Consider the following 24,148-nt stretch of genomic DNA (forward strand, 5'->3'; position numbering starts at 1 on the left):
TGGATTGCTGCATGTACTTTCCAATTTTATAGCAGGTTATCTGTTTGATTACACTTATAATTGCCCTGTAATCGGCGTGTGTGTGTGTGTGTGTGTGTGTGTGTGTGTGTGTGTGTGTGTGTGTGTGTGTGTGTGTGTGTGTGTGTGTGTGTGTGTGTGTGTGTGTGTGTGTGTGTGTGTGTGTGTGCAGGGTTGAGAGGGTTACTTAAAGAGGCCCTATTCTGCTTTTTGGGGTTATCCCTTTCCCATAGTGTGTTATAAAGGTTTTAGTGCATGTAAATGGTCTGCAAGGGCTAAAATCAGAGGTCCCAGAGGGATGGCATAATAGGGCTCCTTTAAAATTCACATCAGTATTGATCTTTATGCAATAAAATATGATTAAATAACTATTTTTCCAACAATCTTAATAACCCAGCATTTGTCCAGCGTAGTATAATTCGGATTTCCTTCAAAAACCCTTAAAATAAATATAGAGAAACTTCCTTTTTACGTCCATTTATTTGTATAAAAAAAGCTGTACAGTCATCGTTAACAGAAGGCGTTTAATGAACACATTTTTTGCAGTATTAACACATGAATCACAGTATTTATCGTTCAGATAGTACTCAGCGAAAGAGTTTTCTTTGCTTTAATGCGATTTCCACAGGTGACTGGCTGGGTCCACTGTACAGCGGCCGTTTGTAATGCTTCCATACGACCAGAGTGATGCGAGCCACCAACATAATGCAGGAAATAGCCAGGATCACAGCTGTTAGAGGGGGCAAGAGGAGATTAAGTATCAGACATTGTGTGTGGTTTTAACTTCTCGCTGTTTTAAAGGTCCCATGTCATGGCCATTTCTACTGATCATAATTCCATTGTTGAGGTCTACTAGAATAGATTTAGATTGTTCAATGTTCCAAACTCACATTGGTTTCTCATACAGCATCTCTGTATAGTATGTGTATTCACTCTCTGTCCTAAACGGCTTGTTGGAGCTCCTGCCCCCCCCCCCCCCCCCCCCATATGCCGTGTTATGCATGCCCGCCCAAAAGGAAATTATATCGTTTGACGGAAATGTTGCGCAACCTCTTGGCCCCTCTGTGGAAAGAGACTCTGAAAGTTTCAGGAACGAAGATTCTCTCTCTTTTTGTCCTGATCCATTTCTATAAAAACCTGTCTGAAAATGAGCTGATCAGATTTTGGCCACTTTATGATGTCATAACGATGTTTTGTCTTGTGTAACCATTAGCCAATCAGCAACCAAGGTACCCCCCCCCCCCCCACCTTATCACCTGAATCTCCTCCTAGAGCACCATTGAGTTATTTTTAACCAAATCTCTCTCAGAGGGGCGTGGGGAGGGGCTCCTTATTTTCATCTGAAGTAACAGACAGAGAATCAGCACTTTGGAAACAGGGCTGAAACAGAGGGGATTATGGGTAATGCTGCAATGATCTGTTTGGTGTTTCAGCCAATCAGAGACAGGCTCTGTATATATCTGAGACCTGTAATATATTGATGAAAAACAGTATGATAGGGGACCTTTAAGTAACTTTTAAATGTAAACCCTGAGCTTCGAACACTTTAACAGCTCATATGAAATCAACACATTTTTGAAAAACAACAAAAACACAACAATGTAATTGAACCCCAAAATAAAAGAACAATCTGCACAAACATCTTCTGTTGTTGTATTTATTACATTAAAAGTTGTTTAAATCACAAATAGAACAGATACCGGTACTTTAGTAACCAACATGTCATACAGTAATTAATATATACTGTATACGTTTACACAGTGAGGCATACACATCATACATTTAATTAACATTTTAATTTTAAAAACAAGTCTAAATACAACTAAAAAACACTAAATATGAAAATGGGAAGAGGGGGTGATGTAGGAAGAAAGAGGTGAGGGAAATGGAGGAGAGGGTTTGGGTGAAGTGAGGGGAAAGTATGGAGGAAGTAAATAAAGGATGGAGGAAGGTGAGAGAGGGTGAGGTAGCAGGAAGTGAGTACAGTTAATGGGGGAGGGACTTAATAGTGAATTTTTTTACATCTATTATATAGGTTGTGGGAAAACCTGAGCTCCAGGAGAAAACCCTGAGTATGAAAAGGGGAAGGCAGGAGGGGGTGAGGTAGGAGGAAGGAGGTGAGGGGAAATGGAGGAGGGAAAGAGGAGAGGAAAAGACAGCTACTGATGTCCAGCCTCCTCCTTCTCCTCTTTCTCCCCCTTTGCTTTCTTTCCCATCTCCTTCTCTTGCATCTTGCATAGCATTTTCTGCAAAATGGCGTCCCTTTCCTCAGTCGCCCCCCTGCGAGCGAAGAATCCTCTGCTCTTATTCTTCATGTGAAGACACAGGTCCTCCAGTAGTGTCTTCTCGTCCTCCATCTTCTTCTCTTTGGCCTCCCAGCTCAGTCGCGTCTGAGCGAGGTCGTCCTTCGCCTCCTTCAGTTGAGTCTCCATCAGATGAACCGTGGTCTCCCAACTCAGTCGCGTCTGAGTGAGGTCGTCCTTCTCCTCCTTCGCCTCCTTCAGTTGAGTCTCCATCAGATGAACCGTGGTCTCCCAGCTCTGGTGTTTCTGGCTCAGGTCTTTGGAGCACTTCTCCTTCTGCTCCTTCATCTCCTCCTCAAGCTGCTGGACTTTTGTCTCCCAGCTCAGGTTGTTCTCATCCTCTGCCTGATGTAACTGAACCTGAATCTCTTTTAATTCAGTCGCCTGGCTCTGAAGCTTCTGAGCCAGGTCTTCCTTCTCCTGAGTGACCTCTTTTATTTCGGTCTCCATCAAACTGGCCTTGGTTTCCCAGCTCTGATGTTGTTTGGAGAACTTGTCCTGCTGCACCTCCATGTCTTTCTTAAACTGCTTCACTCGCCAGACATTCAGTGTGACGTCCAACTCCAAGCTGCGGTTCTTCTCAGCCAGCTTCTTCTTGGATTCCTCCACCTGTTTCAATGTAGTCTCCATCTCTCTCCTCTCGTCCTCCAGCTGATGTTTCTCACTCTCCCAGCTCAGGTGTTTTTCGGCCAGGTCTTCTGAGAACTTTTCCTCCTGCTCTCTCATTTTGTCTTTGAGCTGTTGGACATCCGTCTCCCAGCTTTTGTTGATCTTGGCCAAATGATTATTTTGCTTCTCCACCTGTTTGCATTTAGCCTCCACCTGTTTTAACCCAGTCTCCCAGCTCAGGTGTTTTTTGGCCAAATCTTCAGAGAACTTTTTCTCCTGCTCCTCCAAGTCGTTCTTCAGCTGCTGGACTTTCATGTCCTTCTGTTTGACATTGAACTCCCAGCTCTTGTTGATCTTGGCCAGGTTCCTCATGGATTCCTTGGCCTGTTCTAATTGTGCCTGAACCACTTTCAATTCATTCTCCCCGATCAGTTTTTTCATAACCAGGTTGCCCTTCTTCTTCTCTTCCTCTTGAAATTTGGTCTCGATGAAATGAACCTTGGTTTCGCAGCTCAGGTGTTCTTCGGTGAGGTCTTTGGAGAACTTTTCCTCCTTCTCTCTCATCTGGTCTTTCAGCTGTTTGACATCCGTCTCCCAGCTTTTGTTCTTCTTTGCCAGATCCTCGTTCTCCTTCTCCACCTGTTTTAGTTTGGCCTCCATCGGTTGTTGGTCTTCAGAGATCTTTTCTCCCTGCTTTTCCAACTGGAGCACCAACTTTTGGACTTCCTTCTCCAAGGTTTGGATTCTAAAGGTCTGCTGACTGTTGTGCTTCATCACCCCTTTCACTTTCCATTCCATCTTTTGATTTTCCGTCTCCAAGGTGTGGTTTCTAGCGGCCTGGTAGTTTGTCTTGTCCACTACATACTTCACGCCTTGTCTTCCACTCTCCCAGCTCTGTTGTTTCTCAGCCAGGTCCTTGGTGGACTTCTCCTGGCTCTGAAGGAGTTCTTCCTCTCTTCTCTTCAGCAAGTTTATGGTCACCAGGTTCTCGTCCAGCTGCTGCTTGTGTTGAGCCTCTTTAGCTTCCATCTCCTCCTCCAGAGCGCTGTTTCTTTCCTCCAGAGCGCCGTATCTTTCCTCCAGAGCGCCGTATCTTTCCTCACAGACTGTCGCACACTCAAAGAGTTCATCTCCTCTCATCACGAGCAGTTTGACGGTCTCTGGGTCAAACTGCAGGAGACTCTCATCGTTCTGGCTGTGGGATGTCTCCTTGTTGCTCTGGTCTGACTTTGTTCTATCCATGGCGCTGTCTGTGGACTTGTGTTGTGCGTAGGAATACAAATCAATGTGTCTACGTAATACGTGTTTTGTCTAGAAAACTGTGAAGTTAGTTTGCTCTGACTGAATACGTGTACCACTCACCGCTCTGAACTGAAGAACTGAAGAATGCCTGCACTTCAGAGCTCTCGCAATGTCAACTTGAAAGCCATCTGTGATGTCATGTGATGATGTCATAGATTCTACTCTGAACTGAGATGTCATGTGATGTGATGATGTAATCGCGTCTACTCTCAACTGTGATGATGTCATCGCTTCTATCTCAAATGTGAGGATGTCATTCCATTAATGTCACATGTGATGTCACACACACTACAAACACAATTCCCAGCATGCTTAGCGGCAGGAAACTTCAAACGGAAAACTGATTTTATAGTTAAACATGCAATTAATTTGTCCCATTTTATGACTTTATAGGCAGAATAAATGTTGTGCTTTAAGGTCTTTACAGTTACACAATGCACATATTTTATTTGTTTTAATTTGTCCTGATGTTGTTCTGAGTCAAAGGTCACAAGCCTCTTTGTAAGCACACTTTTCTGTCTTTATTAACAACAAATATTAATTCTTTATTATAAGTGCATTATTTGTGTGTTTGTTTCTACTTAGACACGCTTAAAAAATACTGACATTATATACAGATCAGTTGATTTTAATTAATTTTTGCATTATTTCACTCAAATATAATCGTGTTTGAAACATTAAATATCACTATATCCCACTATGTGTTTTACATCGTTGTGGTACACCAGGCGTCTGAAGGATGATGCTCTTACTGTACAGCTATTTGGTTTGATATATCACTATCAAACATATTGAATTAGTCATATTTCAAATAACAGTTTGTAAATGTTTTGTACATATTGGGTACCAATTAGAAATACCTGCTACTGGTTGATAGAGTGGAAGAAGAACAGGGACTTAGGGGGTAATACATTAAATGACATTTCACTTGTTAGACGCTTTTATCCAAAGCGACTTACATACTCAACACTGTGGGCAATCCCCACAGGAGCAATTTGGGGTGAAGTGTCTCAGGGACACAACGACATGCTGACTGCAGTGGGGTTTGAACCTGTGACCCCCTGATCCGAACCTACACACAACCCACTGAGTTCTTTTTAACCAAATATCTCTCAGAGGGGCGTGGGGAGGGGCTCCTTATTTTCATCTAAAGCAGTGTTTTTCAAAGTGTATATATCTGAGACCTATAATATATTGATGAAAAACAGTAAAATAGGGGACCTTTAAATGTCAAACAGTACCTTCAAAGATGTAAATGTCACTTTTAGTAGTGGCAGAGTTGTCCAGAGTGCCTGTCAGCCACAGGATCACCACGGGGTAGACGGTGACGATATATCGCACATGCTCGTCAACGTAGAAGTTCTCTAACAGGAACCTGGGAGTCACAGACAGAGGGGGGAAGTAGTGGAGTACAAATACTTTGTTACTATACTTACAGTAAGTACATTTTTTAATACACTTTACTCCACTACTTGTTTTTCTGACGACTTTGACTTCTTACATGTTGAACACAAATACCTGTACTTTCTACTTCTTACATGTTGAACACAAATACCTGTACTTTCTACTTCTTACATGTTGAACACAAATACCTGTACTTTCTACTTCTTACATTTTCCAAACAGGCTGGTTCCTTTAGTTTGAATGTGTGTTTGGTGGCGTGATCATTATTATTGACTATTGATCCGTGTATCCATCATTTCCTGGTCTTCTCTAAAGAAGAGGGACCAATGAAAACGTTGTCATGTTGCCGTTGTTCAGCATGGAAACATTCATTAGCTAACAATGACATTATTGTTCTATTAATATAAAGGGAGGTCAGGTACTCTTTAAAACAGCTGCTAGTTATGGGTACTTTTTACTGAAGTACATTTCAAAGCCCTCTTTACTTTTACTTGAGTAAAGAAGTTTAGTCAGTACTTCTACTTTCACCAGAGTATGTTTAAACACGAGTATCTGTACTTCTACTTGAGTAAAGGATGTGTGTACTTTTGCCCTCTCTGGTCACAGACAAGAGATTTGATTCAGAGGAGGTAGAAACTAAACGACAGAAAGCAGCAGGGGGTCAGACTCACCAGACCAGCAGCTGCATCAGAAGCAGCAGCAGCGCCACCATCGCACATTCACATTTAGACGTTTCTGTCTGATGCTGCAGGAACATCGTCAGGTTCAGCAGAGTGGAGAGACTCCCCCATGTAGCATATACTGCCACACCATTCTGTACCTGAATCAAGGAGAGAATGATATCAGTATGTAGTGTCTCTACTTTAAAGAGTCCTCTCCTGCTGATGTTCAGGTGTATATCAGTATGTAGTGTCTCTACTTTAAAGAGTCCTCTCCTGCTGATGTTCAGGTGTATATCAGTATGTAGTGTCTCTACTTTAAAGAGTCCTCTCCTGCTGATGTTCAGGTGTATATCAGTATGTAGTGTCTCTACTTTAAAGAGTCCTCTCCTGCTGATGTTCAGGTGTATATCAGTATGTAGTGTCTCTACTTTAAAGAGTCCTCTCCTGCTGATGTTCAGGTGTATATCAGTATGTAGTGTCTCTACTTTAAAGAGTCCTCTCCTGCTGATGTTCAGGTGTATATCAGTATGTAGTGTCTCTACTTTAAAGAGTCCTCTCCTGCTGATGTTCAGGTGTATATCAGTATGTAGTGTCTCTACTTTAAAGAGTCCTCTCCTGCTGATGTTCAGGTGTATATCAGTATGTAGTGTCTCTACTTTAAAGAGTCCTCTCCTGCTGATGTTCAGGTGTATATCAGTATGTAGTGTCTCTACTTTAAAGAGTCCTCTCCTGCTGATGTTCAGGTGTATATCAGTATGTAGTGTCTCTACTTTAAATAGTCCTCTCCTGCTGATGATCAGGTGTATATCAGTATGTAGCGTCTCTACTTTAAAGAGTTCTCTCCTGCTGATGTTCAGGTGTATATCAGTATGTAGTGTCTCTACTTTAAAGAGTCCTCTCCTGCTGATGTTCAGGTGTATATCAGTATGTAGTGTCTCTACTTTAAAGAGTCCTCTCCTGCTGATGTTCAGGTGTATATCAGTATGTAGTGTCTCTACTTTAAAGAGTCCTCTCCTGCTGATGTTCAGGTGTATATCAGTATTTAGTGTCTCTACTTTAAAGAGTCCTCTCCTGCTGATGTTCAGGTGTATATCAGTATGTAGTGTCTCTACTTTAAAGAGTCATTCATGTACAATGTGTTGGAGTGCTAGCCAGTGGTACATAAACAAATCCTAATACCCAGAAATAACTTTCACCACTTCCTGTTCGCTCTTCTCAATCGTTGAACTTTTGGATTTAGCCTTTTGCAGACCATTGACATGCATAAACCTATAGCACTCACTACATTGAAGAGAAAACCCCAAAAAGCACAACATGGCTTCTCAAAAAGCATGTCCATATATAAATATCCTCCAAATCCTGAAGACTTTGCGAGATACTCTGACTGCTTTAAGTGCTGCCCAGGATGCTGCTGGTGTGTCACATGACCTTATCTGTGTTCTTTAATGTGAAGAGCAAAGCAGAGGAAGGGCTGGAAACCAATCTGGAGGTTTTGGCTGCAGCTTCCTCTAAACCTCCTAATCTCAGTCGGTCACCTTGTGCACGGCTTTACTCTGGACGTGTCGGAGAGAATTCACTCTTTAGATATGGGTGGTGGTGGAGCAGCTTCTGTAACCTCACAGTGAGTCAGCAGTAAGGGAGACTTAACAAATGCAAGGCTACCAACTGACTGATAACATGTCACTTTAAAGAAAGTAGACCATTTCAGAAATCTTTTTTTACTCCGAGAGTTGGTTGAGAGAATTGTCACCACTCTCATGTCTGCATATATGAAGCAACAGCCAGCGCTATGTTAGCTAAGGTAGCAAAATTAACTAGCACCTCTAAAGCTAACTTTACTCAATGTTGTATATGCAAGTATGTCTCTTGGGCAATTTCCCAGAGTCCTTTTGTGATTGTGAGGTTGCCAGGCAAACAGAAAGGAAGCACCAAGACGAGACATAGTCCTGCAATTACCTGTCGCTTTGTTTGTATTTTAAAACCAATTAAACAAAGGTGATAGCAGGTGTTCATTGGTGGGGTTCACAGGAGATTTGGGTGGATTTTGGTTGTTGTGCTCTTTGCAACACAAGGGGGATGTTTAAGTATAGCAAAGGTTAAATGGTAGTCTGATGAAATCCGGTGCTAAAACATATCCTTTATTAACCTTAACTACATTCTAACTCCAAAGAACACCATGTTTTATAGCGTTTTAATTGCAGCGTCTATAAACCAAACACTTCCAACCTTTTTTAACATGTTATTCCCTTTGAAGCCGTGCTGTGATGCAACAAAAATAATAAATGTCAAAGTCCGAACATCAGGAATGTTCCTATAAAACAATCGTTACCAGTATCCTGATGAGCCAGAGGTCTGTGTTGTGATATTTGTTCAGCCAGGCTCCGTAGATCTTCAGTCCATAGCAGGAGAAACACAGGATCAGGTAGTAGCTGAGCGTAATTAATATGGAGGTTAACAGCACCGGCAGTAACAACCTACAGACAAGCAGATGTTAAAACTGCACAAGAGCATACAAATACATCATGCTTATCAGAAATAGACGACCAGAACTCACACACTCACTCTCTGTCAAGCAGAAACAACCACGTAATGTTCAGGCAGTTATTGATGATGAGACAGACGTGAAATCCATAAGGCAGCACTGCAGGCGTGGTGTACAGCCAATCATACGCCGTCCTGCGGGGAAGCAAGGGTAATATGGGATAAAACACACGAACAAAATGCGCCTGTCGGGAAATAATCTTTCATAAGTCAGAGCAACTGTTATACTGTCTGGGCTTTTCCCTCTCCTGTAGTGTGTTCTATAGGTTTTAGTGCATGTAAACGGTCTGCAGACGCTAAAATCCCTGTGTTCGCCTCCATTGGACTGCTTTGTTTACTTCTGGAACATACTGACATCACAATGGAACACTTGCGCTCCTATTGGCTAGCGCTCCAACACATTGTATTTGATAGGCTAAGGGGCGGGACATCTCTAAGCGGTTGACCAATCACAACAGAGCTCTTGTTTTGGTTAGGAATGTCCAAATATGCAATTTCAGGATTAAGTGATTTCAAATCAACGTTGCCTTTACACATTTTTGAAAATAAGACATTTTTATTTTACTTCAATTAGATATTATATCCGTCATTTTAATGTTTTTTATGCTTTACTGTCTTTTTTTATGTTAGTTTTGATGTGTTTTTTCCTGTTATTAGATGTATTTTAAATTTCTGAAAGCCGTGTTGTTTTGTAGTTTCAATCTTTGTTAAAAAAAAAGTTGTTTTTCGTGATATCGGCACTTTTTTAACAACTCCATAAAATGATATCGTTGACAGAACAAATCAGATTTCCGGTACACATCGAGCAGCGACAGTAGCTATTAAACATTACAATTTCTTGTAGATGATGTGTGAAAACACGACAGATTGCACTACCTTCTGCAGAGTCCCACTAAGAAGTATATGTACATGGCAAACGCCCAAACATATATCAAGTCCCACACAAACAGAGCCCATTGAGCAGGAGTTATGGGGGTCGTATACTTCACTGTCACATCCTCTGTTGACTGCTTGAAAACACCTATGTTGAAATAGGCACCGTTTAGTATTTAAAACCATCATATTGTGCACAAAACAACTGATTTGGAGTATCTGATATCACTCACCTGATTTTGCCCCGAATCCAGATAGAGAGTTAAACGTAATTGAGACTAAAAAGGAGAAAAATCCAACGAACATGAGCACAACGCGGGCCAAGCTGTGGTTCACCATGGTGATGGTCGCAGGTCAAAGTCCACACAGGGTATTTACAACCACTTTTACACCAAATCACTCGTTTCTAGATATGTGAAAATCCACAGTTAGATCGATCCGCTTCAATAGGAAATCCAGGAGTCTGAAAAAAGGGACTGAAAGCACTTATCATTATGTTTTGAAATGATATGCTATAAATGGTGTCATCCCTTTTTATTGTCCGGCACTCATATTCTGTTATCTCTTCCGGTCATAAACAACCTGCTATGTATAGGGTAAAGAGTAAAAAGGGCAGTGGGAAGTAGAGCATCATGACATAATTCAAACTAAATACATGTTTTTAAATCAGCAGGATGACCTGGATTGTCACAAGTAAGCAAATATAGGGATGTCATTCTGTAAATAATAATAATAATAATAATAATAATGTAAAAGTGGCATTTATTGAGTGTAGTCGTTCAGAGAGTAGTTAGAACAAGTCACAAATCTATTTTACGTACCATTTATGTCAGGGGTGTCAAACTCCATTTCATCTCGGGCCACATTAACATTATGGTTGCATTCAAAGGACCGGTTGTAACTTTAAGACTATATAAAAATACATATATATATATATAAAATAACGTATTATATTACATTATTGCCTCTGCATTGGATTATTTTCGGATAGGGTAATAACTTCATAATTAACTACGTCTGAAAGAAGAAGTCTAGGGCAAATAATTGCAAGTCTTTTCAATGAGAATGTCACAAAATTATTTAAAAAGAAAAGCCACATTCTGGGGAAAAAAATTAACATTTTGATAAAAAGGCAAATTCTGAGAAAAAGGCAACTGCTAAGAAAAAAGGCATATTTTGAAGAAAAAAAAGTCAAATTCTGAGATTTTTTTTTAATTTGAGATGCATTGTGGGACATGTAGTTTATGGGCAACGTGCTTCTGTAAATCGGCATGTAACCGTATCATAAACACATTATATTCTTTGCAAGCTCTTGTGGGGCCACAGAAAATGAAGTCACGGGCCAGATTTGGCCCCCGGGCCTTGAGTTTGACACCCCTGATTTATGTATTTAATATCAATACTTTTTAAGGAGTTACAACCTCAGCTTACCTGGAAATAAAATTCAGTTATTTTTTGTATTTCTTTTCTTTTATTTCTAATTTTACTTAAAGAAAAATCACACACAAAAATTAAATTATGCAAAAAAAGAAATTGAGCCACAAAAAAGTATGTTTCCTCTTACATATGAATGCATTGCTATAGTATTACCAGCATTTAAAGGCACTATATGGTCAAAACTATAACTTATGGCCCACAGGTGAAACTGTAAAGGTAAAACTTTATTGATTTTGTGACACTATACAGTATGTACATTAACTGCAGGTGTGTGTGCAGCTTTCCTCCACACAGGGGCGCTGCTGCCTGAGTCTCATGAGACAGTATGGTCAATGTATTTTTGATTTACCTGTCAGTGAGTTCTACATGTCCTCTTGATAATTAAACATTTAAGTATACTGTAACTACGTTTCTCTACACTCTGGTTTCACTACTTTCTACTTAAGTTAAAGAGCTTTTTGATGCACAGTCTCATGCTTTTAAACAATTGAAACCAACTGTAATCACTCAGTCTTGTGTCCCCTGTCCATATGATCCAGTTATTCTGTGTTTGTGGACACGGCAGCTAAAGTTCAACCTCTCAAAAGGGGGCACGCGACCCAGGAAACCCCCCCCCCCCCGCTGGTTTCCTCACCCGGCACACCAGATGCTGCCATGTGGTCTACTTAAGGCTCTGCAATAATTAATGCACAGCTCGGATTAAAGGGTTTTATGGAGTCTTGCGCTCAAATATGCAGTCATATGTGGAAGTGTGGATGCAGATTGAGTTATAACACATGTGGGAGAAACAGCTCTCATGAAGTCAACAGCCTCTCCTCAGTGTGCGCGGCTACATTTACCAAAAGATCACTTAACACTGCTGTTGACTTTTAAAAATATTCAGCTTTATTTCTGATGTGGTAATCCCACATTGTGTCTGGATGGCTCTTTTAAGTCCACTGACTGATTGCTGTGACCCGTAATGCTGGCAGAGGACAAGGCCCAATTTGTCGGCTGTTCGTCATCTAATAACCGAAATCATATCCAATTACACGCCCGCCATCTTTGATCACGTACACTATGAGAGATATGTGCACGAGGGGTATTATAGAGGATCACTGCCACTTTGGTAGCACATTATGATTCACTCTATGACTCATGTAGGGCTTGGCAGCAGTAAATTCACACAGCGATAATGTCCAAACTCGGGTAAATATTGAGATTTTGTCGACATTTTATTGCCAGCAAGAAAAGCAATTACCTTGAACTGACGGGGATACACAGAAAACAGTTTGGAGAAAAAAAAGATGATAAATTGAAAAGATGTTCAAATAGTCATGCATGCCAGCAGCTTCCCTGGCATCGCTTCTGTGCAGCCGAGATTGGACAATTGGGAATGAAGCGTTTGGTAATTAGGGAGCATGACTAACAAGCTGTGTGCATTCGGAGTGTTTTATCTCCCCGAAGCCCGAGTGACTTTCACGCTTTCAGCTTTTTTGGGGGGTGACATTTGCACATCCCTCTAGAACCGTGACCAATAGTGGCGCTCTGTGCCAACTAGATTACAAATGAGGTTGGCAAAGGACAACAAAGGTGAATGTTGGATATTATCCTCTGAATGACATGAAGTCCTGAAACTGTAATTTAGACATTATTGATAAATCTCTTCAGTGTGCAGAACCGTGGTATTGACTGCTGTGCTGTAATCACTGGAAATCAGGTTTGGACACATATAGGATAACTGGAGGTGTGTAAATGTACAATTATTTCTCAATGTCAATACTTTCCTGTCACCCTATAGGTGCTGAAAGTGGAGTGTGAAGGCAGGAGATCACAGGCAGCTTCGGACAAGCAAGGTGATGTTGGAATAAATCATATATTAGACATTATATCAGATTAATCCCATCATCAGGACATATTCTGCTGATGTTCAGGTGTATATCAGTATGTAGTGTCTCTACTTTAAAGAGTCCTCTCCAGCTGATGTTCAGGTGTATATCAGTATGTAGTGTCTCTACTTTAAAGAGTCCTCTCCTGCTGATGTTCAGGTGTATATCAGTATGTAGTGTCTCTACTTTAAAGAGTCCTCTCCTGCTGATGTTCAGGTGTATATCAGTATGTAGTGTCTCTTCTGGGACATGTCTCCATGCTTTAATGTTCAAAAAGCTCTTTATTTTTCTCATACTGCCTGTGCTGCACCACCTCTTTTCACCCTCTGTCTGAAACCAGTGTTAGACACCACATTAGGGAGTATCTTTTAGAAAAATGTGGTTCATTCTTCAAATATATATTTTTTGAGACCTGTACAAAAGAAGCTCCACCAAGGAACATAAAAGCTGTTTCGACAGGGTTTGTTTTTTACCCTTAGTTGTTTGTTCGGTGTCCCAGCTGATTTTAAAATCCCATTCTTGTCACGCATTTCCACACTTGCTGTCGTTTTGAAACTCACACGCCGTCATGTTTCTATTTTTATGTGGAGCACAAACTCCAGCTTGCATTACAAATGGTGCACCAAACAAAAAGTTAAATGGCTCTAAATTGAATGTTTAATATGCAGGAGACAAAATGGCAGCCTCATAAATATCAGCTGCAGAGAGATTGATGTCTGCTCGGCCGTTGCCTGGCCCCTCTTGTTTGTGAAATGATTAATAATGCTATTACAGGAGGATGTATCTCATTAAGGTAGCTGTGGTTACTGTTGGCGGTGGATATAGAACTAAAAGATGCCTCAAAGACACAGCACTACTGCCTGCAGGAGCATGTCTCCACTCCACTCAGATTTCTTTCTTTTCCATCCTTCATGATTCACTTTCATATCCCCCCCACACCCACCCCACTCTTTCATCTCTGAATTCAATAGTGTCAGAGCCATAAACTCCCAGCAGTACAATGCACCGTGGTTTAGTGGCTTTGTAAGAAAGGAATTCCATAAAAAGATATGCATGTTTTTTTTGTATTACTCCTGAAAAACAATGCTTTCTTAAGTGTTATTATTTTTAATTTGTGTTAACGATGCATCACATTTCCCAGCAGTCTATTCTAATTTAATTTGAAACCCACACAGTTTGCGTTGCTCAGGGTTGGGAGGGTTACTTGTTATCCATTACAATATCATTTTTAAAAGAATACCTCAACCTACACTGAGCATCAAAATCTATTCTGTTCTGTTACTTTTGGATTACCTCAATATCAAATGCAATGCAACTGTATTACATGTCACCCGTTACTCCCTTACCCTGCATTAAGATAGTAACACTACCATTTCTGCTTCTGGTTTTTGAGAGTAGCAAGATGAATGTAACTCGAGTCGAATCCTTTCCAAGGTGACACTCTTAGTGAATGGAGAGGAGCCCCCTCTGACTCCTGTCACTTCAGCTGTGGCACAGTGAATTAAGGGTCAAGCGACAAATAAAGTCCCAGAAGAAAGAAGAGGGGAGCGTTAGAGAGAGGGCAAAGAGCAAGAAAAGCGAAGGAGAAAGCAGTGCAGTGAAGCAGAGATAATGCAGTCACAGTTTGGTTTTCTACCTGCCAGGCTCCCGCTGTCTCTATCAGAAGGACATGGCAGCTACAGTGACAGAAAGTAACAACACATTGCTAGCGTCAATATACGCAACAGCTCTCTCCAGGGCGGTTGTTTTCGTGCAGAAAGTCAAAGCGTCGGTGTTATAAAAGCCTGATGGCATGTGTGAGGATTGCTTAGTCAATGTTTCACTCCTCATTAGGGAGACCTTCCCCGTAAATAGAGGGTCAGCGCATCAATATGTGCAGCCGCTCTGCAGCTATTTGTCCTTTCTGAGCTTAATGCGTGGCCTCAGATGGCTTCAGTTGATGTGCTTACTGCTAAACAATACACACCCTGAATGACAGTGTATTTATAATACTGACAGAAAATTAAAAGGAGAGGCAATGGGACTTTTTGGGGTATATATATATATTTTTTGTGCTGAGAATGGGCTGAAAAGATACTACTTTTGCTACAACTAGGCGTCTTTTAGCTTAGCTTAGCATACAGACAGGAAGCAAGTGGAAAAAGCTATCAATGCTTGATTTTGAAGGTGATAAGCTCGGCCTACCAGTACCTTTAAAGCCAACCACTCAACACATTATTTGTTGTTATTCTCCAGCATATACTGTAAACCAAGAGTGCTACGCTAGTTGTTTCACCCTGCTAGCAGTATGCTAAGCTAAGCTAACTAGCTCCTGACTGTAGCATTAGTGTACAAATACGAAAGTGGTCAATCTTCTCATCTAACTCTGGGCTATAAATCAAATAAGCATATTTTCCAAAATGCCAATCAGTTCTTTAAGTAACCAAACATGTATCTTTATAATATTATTTATAATGATTAAGTATTGGTTATTTATAAATCAAAAAAGCTTTTGAAATGTGAGAATTTGCATTTGAATTGTCTTCTTATGTAAGGTCTTGACCCATCATTCAACAGTAAAGATAATTGTTATTTGCAACCCTAGTGAAACCGTAAAATATGTAGAATCTGATGATCTATGAAGTATGCTAACATCATGTAGCACTGATTGCCTCATTAAGCCACACTGATGAGCTCCTTGCATTAAGCTGATTCAGGACTCTTTCTTTCTGCCTGATCCAAAAATCTTGTTCCCTCTTGCCCAGCCACGTATTCTGCAGACAGACGGCTGCTCTAACATTCTCACTTGTGCTCTTCAATATTTAATACCTCACTGTGAATTTTCTTTTGTAAAGTTTAGGCAAGTGTGAAAAGCACAAGTCCCAAGGAGGGATGGAGGAGGGCAGGCGCATTAATGTGGGAAATAGAAAGTGCTGCCTGTTTTGCTCAGGAAGATGAAGGGTAAGATTTCCAAAACCCCCAACGGGTGAACAAAGCTGTTTCCACACATTGAAGTCTGCACAGTCCGCATTAAAATACAGGCTTTTACACTGTACTGCATGTAAAGCATTGAAAAGTGGACGATGGAGGCTAGTGGATGAGCTTTTATTAACTGTAAATGTGTGTTTTACTGATGTTAATCTTGAGACTCCATCAGTTATTCCGCTATTAAACCACTGAGCGCATTTAAATGAAGTGCACCAATAGAGGACTGATTAGTTCATCCTTGTATAAAGGGTCCCTTGGCCCTTTTACAACACGTCTACAATCACACAAAGGGATTCTTCAGTGAATCGGCTGTTGTCATATCTGCATTTCTAAGGCTTTTTTTTTTAGGCCTCATGACAAAACGTATTGTGTATTCCACCCCCTGCGTCTGAATTATTCAACTTCAATGCCATTTCTATTCTTAGTTTTTCTACTAGTGTTTGGGTAGCTGCTGAAGAATCCTTAGTATACAGTAAACAACATATGGGTTGCAAAGATCAACACTTTCATGTGAATGCTGTGGTTAAGATTTCAAAATACTGCTGCTGGTTTATAAAGCTTTGAATGGTTTAGGCCCAAAATACATGTCTGACCTACTGCTAAATTATGAACCATCCAGATCTCTCAGGTCTTCAGGGACTGGTCAGCTTTCTGTCCCCAGAGTCAGAACTAAACATGGAGAAGCAGCATTCAGTTATTATGCTCCAAATATCTGGAACAAACTCCCAGAAACCTGCAGGTCCGCTGCAACTCTTACTACTTTTAAATCCAGGCTGAAGACTTTTCTTTTTGCCGCTGCTTTTAATTGAACTATTCACATCTTAAACTGCACTGTAACTTTTAACTTTCATCCATGTATTTTTTCTTTTAATGTTTATTTTATTATCTTTTCTTTTAATGACTGATTTTAAATGCCATTTTCATAATGTCTTCCATTTTTGTAAAGCACTTTGAATTGCCTTGTGTTGAAAGGTGCTATATAAATAAACTTGCCTTGCCTTGCCTTGCCTTGCCTTGCCTTGCCTTGCCTTGCCTTAAAAAGATATGTGTTAGGAGGGGTAGTAGTGCAATTTCCTGTAATAAGAAAACCAAAACCAGGAAATGTGAAAAAGTGTTGTATTGTCTGTTAAATCTGCACTCCTTAATAAAGAAATTAAAAAATTAAATAAAAAATATATGTGTATGAGTACATGTACTGATTTTCTTGGGCTAAAATATCTGCAACATTAATTGGATAATTAGGAAATGCAACATGTTCAATTTTCCTTAATTTAACACCATCTGCTCTTTGCATTAAAATGTTCACACAAGGTTGGAATTAGACACCGATGTTTACATGTCACTTTTTTAGGCAGGATTTAATTTGCTTCAAACAAAGAGGCCGGAATTAAATCAAGTCAAAAAAAGCGATAGAGTCTTCAAGGGAACATCAAAGGTTTGCAGACGTCCCTCTGGGCTGTTTCATGGGCATCGATCGAAAATGCTGGGTGGGAATGTGCTTACGGTCCATCCAGGGAAAGTGATTTCATCCCGCCTCGCCTCACAGCTGAGACAAACTGCTAATCTCTCAAATCGGTAATTGTTCAGCGAGATTCAGCAGGAGGAAGGACAAGATGGGACGTTAAAGCGCAAACCCTTTATTTGGGATGTTATGCAACGCAGATTCATTTTATATCATTCATCTCCACAAGTAAAATGTTTCCTAGTGTTATTTGACTGGTATTTAAAGCACACTCATTAGGTTTCACAGCCTGTATTTGACATGGCAGCTCAGCAGAATGTATAATGATAGAATAATTAATAATTTAACATTAATATGGCTCGTGCTTTATCTGCCAGCCTGGTTAATTGATTAATCAAATCAATTGAAGTGTAATTATAATCCACAAGATAACTCTGTGGACTGAGTCAATACATGTAAAGCTCTTTGCAAAATGTGTTAGTGCTGAAATTGAGTAGTAGCCAAGGGTGCTAGGCTAGTTGTTTCACCCTGCTAGCAGTAGGCCTATGCTAAGCTAAGCTAACAGACAAAGCTAGCATCGCTCGCTCTCACTGAATGACAGTTTGATAGAAAATGTAAAAGACAGTGTGAATTTATTTGGACATTTTTATTTTGCTGACAATGAGGTGTGATACCATACATGTTAGCTAAAGTTGCAGCTATCAGTCTTTTAGCTTAGCTTAGCATAAAGACATGAGGCAAGTTGAAAAAGCTAGCATTGCACGCTGTGAAGTTAATATAAGAACTGACTTCTAGTACCTTTTAAAGCCATCTACTCAACACATTATTGTTTGTTATTGTTTTGTTAAGCACTGAGTGCTAAGCTAGTTGTTTTACCTTGCTAGCTGTATGCTAATCTAAGCTAACAAGCTACTAGATGTAGTTTAGTGTACAAATATGATGATATGATAATTTACATTAATATGGCCGTGCTTCATCTACCAGCCTGGTAAATTTGATTAATCAAATAATTTGCTGTGTAATTATAATCCACAATATCACTCTGTCGACTGAGTAAATATGTGTAAAGCTTAAAGAAGTAATGCATATTTAACAAGCTTTTAAATGGCTTCTTCCTGGTGGTTTTTTAAAAGAGAGCTGAACCGTTTAAGGCTATAGCAAACTGTCAAAGTATGAATTGATGGTGATTGTGACAGGAAAGTAATCTAACAGTAACTTTGCCCTCTCTGTGTTATATTTCATATGTTTGCAACTACCTCCTTTGCTATGAATTATTGATAAATGGCTGGCTGTTGCATGCTGAGCCAAAGAGAGATAGGGAGAAACAGAGAGAAGGAGAGACATAAAACATGGACTGGATTCAGCTGTCTGACAACATGCATGCAGTCACTCACAATTAATCTGAAATGTAAAATGCCTTATGAAAAAACACTGCAGTTCTTCTTTAAGTAAACACATTTATTTGAAATCTTGTTGAACTGCTTGGTTGACAAGCCTCGGGGATCTTATTTATTTCCAACAAGCATATCTGTGTTTCTCAGCCTCGAGGCGAATGTTGATCAAGCTATTTCACACACTTTGATGTGTAGGCTAGCGTGGTGTGTGTGTGTGTGTGTGTGTGTGTGTGTGTGTGTGTGTGTGTGTGTGTGTGTGTGTGTGTGTACAATGTGTGTGTGTGTACAGTGTTCTTGCAAGATGCTGTGACGCAAATAAGATCACACATGCCTCCGTAGGGACTCACTGCACCAGCACAAGTTCCCTTAAAGACACACAGATAATATTTCTTACATTTAAAAACCTTAAAGCCTTCCTTGTTTCACAACAACACACACAGCTTTTTATACAAATAAATGGACGTAAAAAGGAAGTTTCTCTATATTTATTTTAAGGGTTTTTGAAGGAAATCCGAATTATACTACGCTGGACAAATGGTGGGTTTTTAAGATTGTTGGAAAAATAGTTATTTAATCATATTTTAGTGCATAAAGATCAAAACTGATGTGAATTTTAAAGGAGCCCTATTATGCCATCCCTCTGGGACCTCTGCTTTTAGCCCTTGCAGACCATTTACATGCACTAAAACCTTTATAATACACTATGGGAAAGGGATAACCCCAAAAAGCAGAATAGGGCCTCTTTAAGTAACCCTCCCAACCCTACACACACACACCACACACGCACACACACACACACACACACACACACACACACACACACACACACACACACACACACACACACACCACACACACACACACACACACACACACACACACACACACACACACACCTTCCTTTTTTGACTCTACGGAGAGCATTGCTCTTTAAGGACAGCTCTCAGAGATTTACTGCAGTCAGCCCTTGGGTGACAGTTAAGTTTTCCCACAGGAAAAATCAGTCATCATGCTCGGATAGTCGGGATTGAACCATTACAGTTAAAGGTCAAAAGGGGGTAGTAAAAGGGAGACATTTGATGTAAATATTGCTCTATATTTTAACGTTTTAATAGTCCTTTTCATACAATTGATCTCCTTCGTTTACTGTGTTTATGCGTTCACCATATACACCTAGGCAAATTCCTCTTATTTGTTAATAAACTTGGTTATAAACCTGTTTCTGATATATTCTGATATAGTATATTGCACTGGTTCATTCATAATACTGCATTTGCAACACCAGTCTTATTTGCATACAGTGCAACCAGTCATTACACCTCTGCTTATTTCTGTCCTCTTCCTCTGCACCTCTCTCTGGGGAATATTGATTTCACGGACACTTTTAAGGGAAGGCCTTTATTATTGACCGACTGCCACCAATAAATAGTTGATTGCTGCTTGATGAAAAAGCTCCAGGCTTCAGTGAATCCCCTGATAATGTCTCCATGTAGAGTCATTATTTAGTGTCACATACAAAACGCTATCATGTCATTGATATCTCTAATATGTTATGCATGCCTCTTAGTTAATAGTATGGCTCTTTACTATGAGCTTTACTATGTTGCAGGAGCAGAGTTTGGACACTGTTGATATGTATGTTAGTATGTGCGTCTGTGTTTGTTCAAACGGTGTATGAGTGATGATATGTGCATGTATTTTAATGTTTATTATGTTTGTATATGTACATGTATTCTGAACCACAGGATGGAGTCCACAACACATTCCCTTATGGGGACAATAAAGTATATCGTATCGTTCGTTGCTGTCTCCTCTGTGGGCTTAATAAAGGTATTATGATTCTGAATGCATAACTGATTTGTTTGAAGCCTTACCACCCAGAGTCTGTGCTAACACACTCCCAGTAAGCCCAATTTTCTTTATGCCTGTGCTGCTGTTGCCGGGTTATACCATTGAACTTTGTTATTGGATCCAGGCTGCCCGGCGGCCACAGAGCACAGCCTCCTTTGCTCTTTCTTGCTCTCTCCCAGCAGAGTAGCCTCCAGTCATTCATCAGGATCTCTGCAAGAGAGAGGCAGAGTGATGGGAGAAGTGTGTGTGTGTGTGTGTGTGTGTGTGTGTGTGTGTGTGTGTGTGTGTGTGTGTGTGTGTGTGTGTGTGTGTGTGTGTGTGTGTGTGTGTGTGTGTGTGTGTGTGTGTGTGTGTGTGTGTGTGTGTGTGTGTGTGTGTGTGTCTGTGAGTGGGTGTGTAAAAGAGACAGAGAGAGTACAACACAATGTTTGATTGGGATGTTAAAAACTGCACTGAAGGATCCCATACTTCATGACAAACATGTCACATTGTGAAATATGGGTTTAAATTGATTATATAACATTTAGCTGACGGTTTTATCCAAAGCAACTCACAATAGGTGCAATAAACCGTTAGGATACAAGCTCACAACAACAAGACAAATCCAGATATATTCACTTTAAATAATCCAAACCTTTTTTTGGGTTGGGTTTAATTACCATGGTACAAGCAAAACAGGGGAGTTTTAGATTGTTTAGAGAAGATATGTAGACTGTGCTGATGTTAATGACAATTACAGTTAACAATTTGACCTAACATAAAGACAAATTAACATTATGAAAGTGAGTGAAATTACACAGAATATATATATTTTTTATATGAAAAAGCTCCTCTTCAGTAGATGAATATGTCTAATTTTATATAATGTACAAATGTATATTTTCTGAGGCATTTTAGGTCTTCTCTTCCACTTTGTCTTAAATGTATTAAAGAATTCCAATATATATATATATATATATATATATATATATATATATATATATATATATATATAAACATCAGACTTAAGGTCTATTTACTTCATTAGCCTTCCACAGGGCTTTCTTCCTCCATGGATGGATTTGTTATGAGGAGGACGTGTGGCTAATATCTATACAAATGCAGGTAAGTCAGTGGATGTATTTTAAATATAGTTACACTAATACACATTTGATATATGTATTTCAATATATTTAGTTATTTATTGTTTGGGCTTTGAATTAAAAACGTTGCAGCTTTGAGTTAAAAACATGTAGGCGTAACATTAGCCTTTAGCATATAGCCATTAGCCATGTGTCAATTGGCAACAAATGAAATGCACCTGTGGTTAATCCTCTTTTTACCGTGATAATCAATCTGCAACACCAACACAAGTAAGTATTAGTCGAATTAACTGCGTATACTAAGCCCAGGCTACTGTACACTTCACATTTCTTCTAAGGTCTTCCTCCTAAATGCTTATCCTTCCCCCATGGATGAATTTAGCTAATTTCTCATGAGAAAAAAATGTGGCTTATATTACAAAAAATGCGAGTAATTGATTTATATTAAATCATTACAGTATATTAGTTATCAATTTGGGGTCTTTGAATCAACAATTGGGGTTTTAAATTGAAACATGTAGGAAATAACATTAGCTATTAGCATTTAGCCATTAGCCTCAACCTGCCAACTAAATGCACCTGTTTCCAATTGTACCTCTCTTTTACGTGATAATCCCTGAAACAAGTAGGCTTACCTAAACTGAAGCCTAGGCTGCTTATAACTTTGTATTTTTTAGCTAAAAACTATCTCTTAATTGCTTTATGTTGCATCCAAAGTGGAGCTCTGCAGATCCAGATGAGATCCATGCCGGGTTTCCCCCCCCTCTCTCATGCATGTGCAGCCTGTTTCCCTGATGCCTCTGCAGCCACAGACACAGCGAAACAGGAGGACTCTACAGTGAATGGGACCCTACTATCCAAGTATTGTCCTGTACGATAAAAAAAAAAAAAAAAAACCTGACTTGTGACATTATCGAGGCACAAAAGCAGTGGCATTGACATTCAGAGGATTATCCTGCAGGAGATTCTGGACGGCCTGTGTTGACAAAGGTAAGGTGCAAATGCGCAAACATGTTTGTCTCGTTTCATTCATTCTGCAGGGACAGTGTGTTTGTCATCACTTAAAATGTCTCTTTTATCATGGCATGTTTCCTCAGACACTGTGCGGTGCTCATGCTCCTGTTGTCTGTCGGAGCGTGAGGGACTGCATTGGTTGCATGCATTTCCACAACTTTCTTATTAACCTGGACACTGAGAGAAATTAGGTGAGTTTGTTAAGACTGCATTTTGCAACATTGCAGTAAGTGATAATGAGGTACAATATCCCATCAACCAATCCGTGCGCTTTGAGAACAACCGCATCTGCAAATGGCCTTTTTTAATAGGAGGATAACGTGTATTAATGTGCTTTTTTTTGGGCATGATTAACACAGTTTAGAGGTAAAAGAAAGGGCAGCTTCCACTTGTGGTTCGATGACACAGTGGTCAGCAGTGCATGTGGCTTCATATCAGTGTTTGAGGTGTTTTTCTGACCACAGCCTGCAGACATGATGGGTTCAGCAGGGTGCGTGTGTGTGTGTGTGTGTGCGTGTGTGTGTGTGTGCGTGTGTGTGTGTGTGTGTGTATCCAGTCATTAAAACACTGCCCCAAGTAGTAGCCCGTGAGAGTCAGACAGCATTGCATCTGTAAGTGACTCCAGACTAACTCCAGCTGCGATGTGAATGGATCACTTGTCTGATGTAAATGCACAACTAGTTAGTCCAGCAGAACAAAGCTGTGCAGATGAAAATGATATGCCATTAGTACAGACTGTAATTAGTGTTGTGTGTGTGCAGGGAGTCAATTGGAGGAAAAAAAGCAATTGTTATTCTAGCAGGTGGAACAGGATTCAAGGATGATAGGAAGGCTAAGGGGTCAATCAATTATAAAGAAGCTATTAGTGCCCAAGCAAAATGAATTAAGCACTACAGGAATGGGAATATGGACTGAAGGCCACGCAGACCCTCCTGATTTGATAATTTGCTACAGGATAAGAGGCGTATTTAATGACCCCCCCCCCCCCCTCTCTCTTTATCTTCTTACGTTAGGCAGACATTTCTTTTTATCTCCAAGCAGCAGCCTACAATCTGTTGATCTCCCCTCAGTGTGTCCTCTTTGTAAATGTGCACACTTTCCCTGTTAAACCGCCCCCCCTCTAGCATGTGCTCCCCTCCCCATTAGAGACCCTATGCATCGGTATGACTGTATAGATGGATCATTAGCAGCTCGTCAGCTAATGATGGACTCGCTGCTGAACTCTCCACCTTGTCCCCGTGCTTCATTAGCCTCCTCTTTGTCTTCAAGCTGTTATCATCTGTATCTATATCTCAGTCACCTCACACGTGATAAGGGTCTTCACCTTACAGTATGCTTCACCTGCTCTATGGCACTTCCAC

At 40.2% G+C, this 24,148-nt stretch overlaps 2 protein-coding genes across 2 annotated transcripts in view; one reads left to right on the forward strand and one right to left on the reverse strand.

Moving 5' to 3' along the window:
• Positions 1–506: 506 nt before the first annotated feature.
• On the reverse strand, positions 507–10,175 carry LOC117498328. The gene is made up of 7 exons (XM_034150357.1): positions 9,946–10,175; positions 9,716–9,860; positions 8,861–8,974; positions 8,628–8,772; positions 6,308–6,456; positions 5,474–5,607; positions 507–748 (listed from the first exon to the last, which is right to left on the reverse strand). Exons 1-7 carry the CDS (start codon positions 10,049–10,051, stop codon positions 606–608), a joined length of 936 nt encoding a protein of 311 aa, XP_034006248.1. The 5' UTR covers positions 10,052–10,175; the 3' UTR covers positions 507–605.
• Positions 10,176–21,726: 11,551 nt separating this feature from the next.
• Positions 21,727–24,148, forward strand: part of dlgap1b (discs, large (Drosophila) homolog-associated protein 1b) — a 107,417-nt gene continuing 104,995 nt past the window's right edge. The window contains 3 exon segments of the mRNA XM_034150269.1: positions 21,727–21,795; positions 22,491–22,763; positions 22,871–22,978. The gene's annotated coding sequence lies outside the window, so the exon portion shown is untranslated.

The sequence above is a fragment of the Trematomus bernacchii genome, unplaced genomic scaffold (assembly GCF_902827165.1).
Source record: "Trematomus bernacchii unplaced genomic scaffold, fTreBer1.1, whole genome shotgun sequence".
Classification (NCBI taxonomy): Eukaryota; Metazoa; Chordata; class Actinopteri; order Perciformes; family Nototheniidae; genus Trematomus; species Trematomus bernacchii.

What these genes read in the sequence shown, in the direction of transcription:
- LOC117498328 (XM_034150357.1), bottom strand. Translation starts at nt 10,051, where the DNA reads ATGGTGAACCACAGCTTGGCCCGCGTTGTGCTCATGTTCGTTGGATTT. An exon ending in TGGATTCGGGGCAAAATCAG is followed by an intron (nt 9,861 to 9,945) that starts GTGAGTGATATC and finishes ATTTCAACATAG; the next exon opens with GTGTTTTCAAGCAGTCAACA. An exon ending in CTGATGCAGCTGCTGGTCTG is followed by an intron (nt 5,608 to 6,307) that starts GTGAGTCTGACC and finishes TGTGACTCCCAG; the next exon opens with GTTCCTGTTAGAGAACTTCT.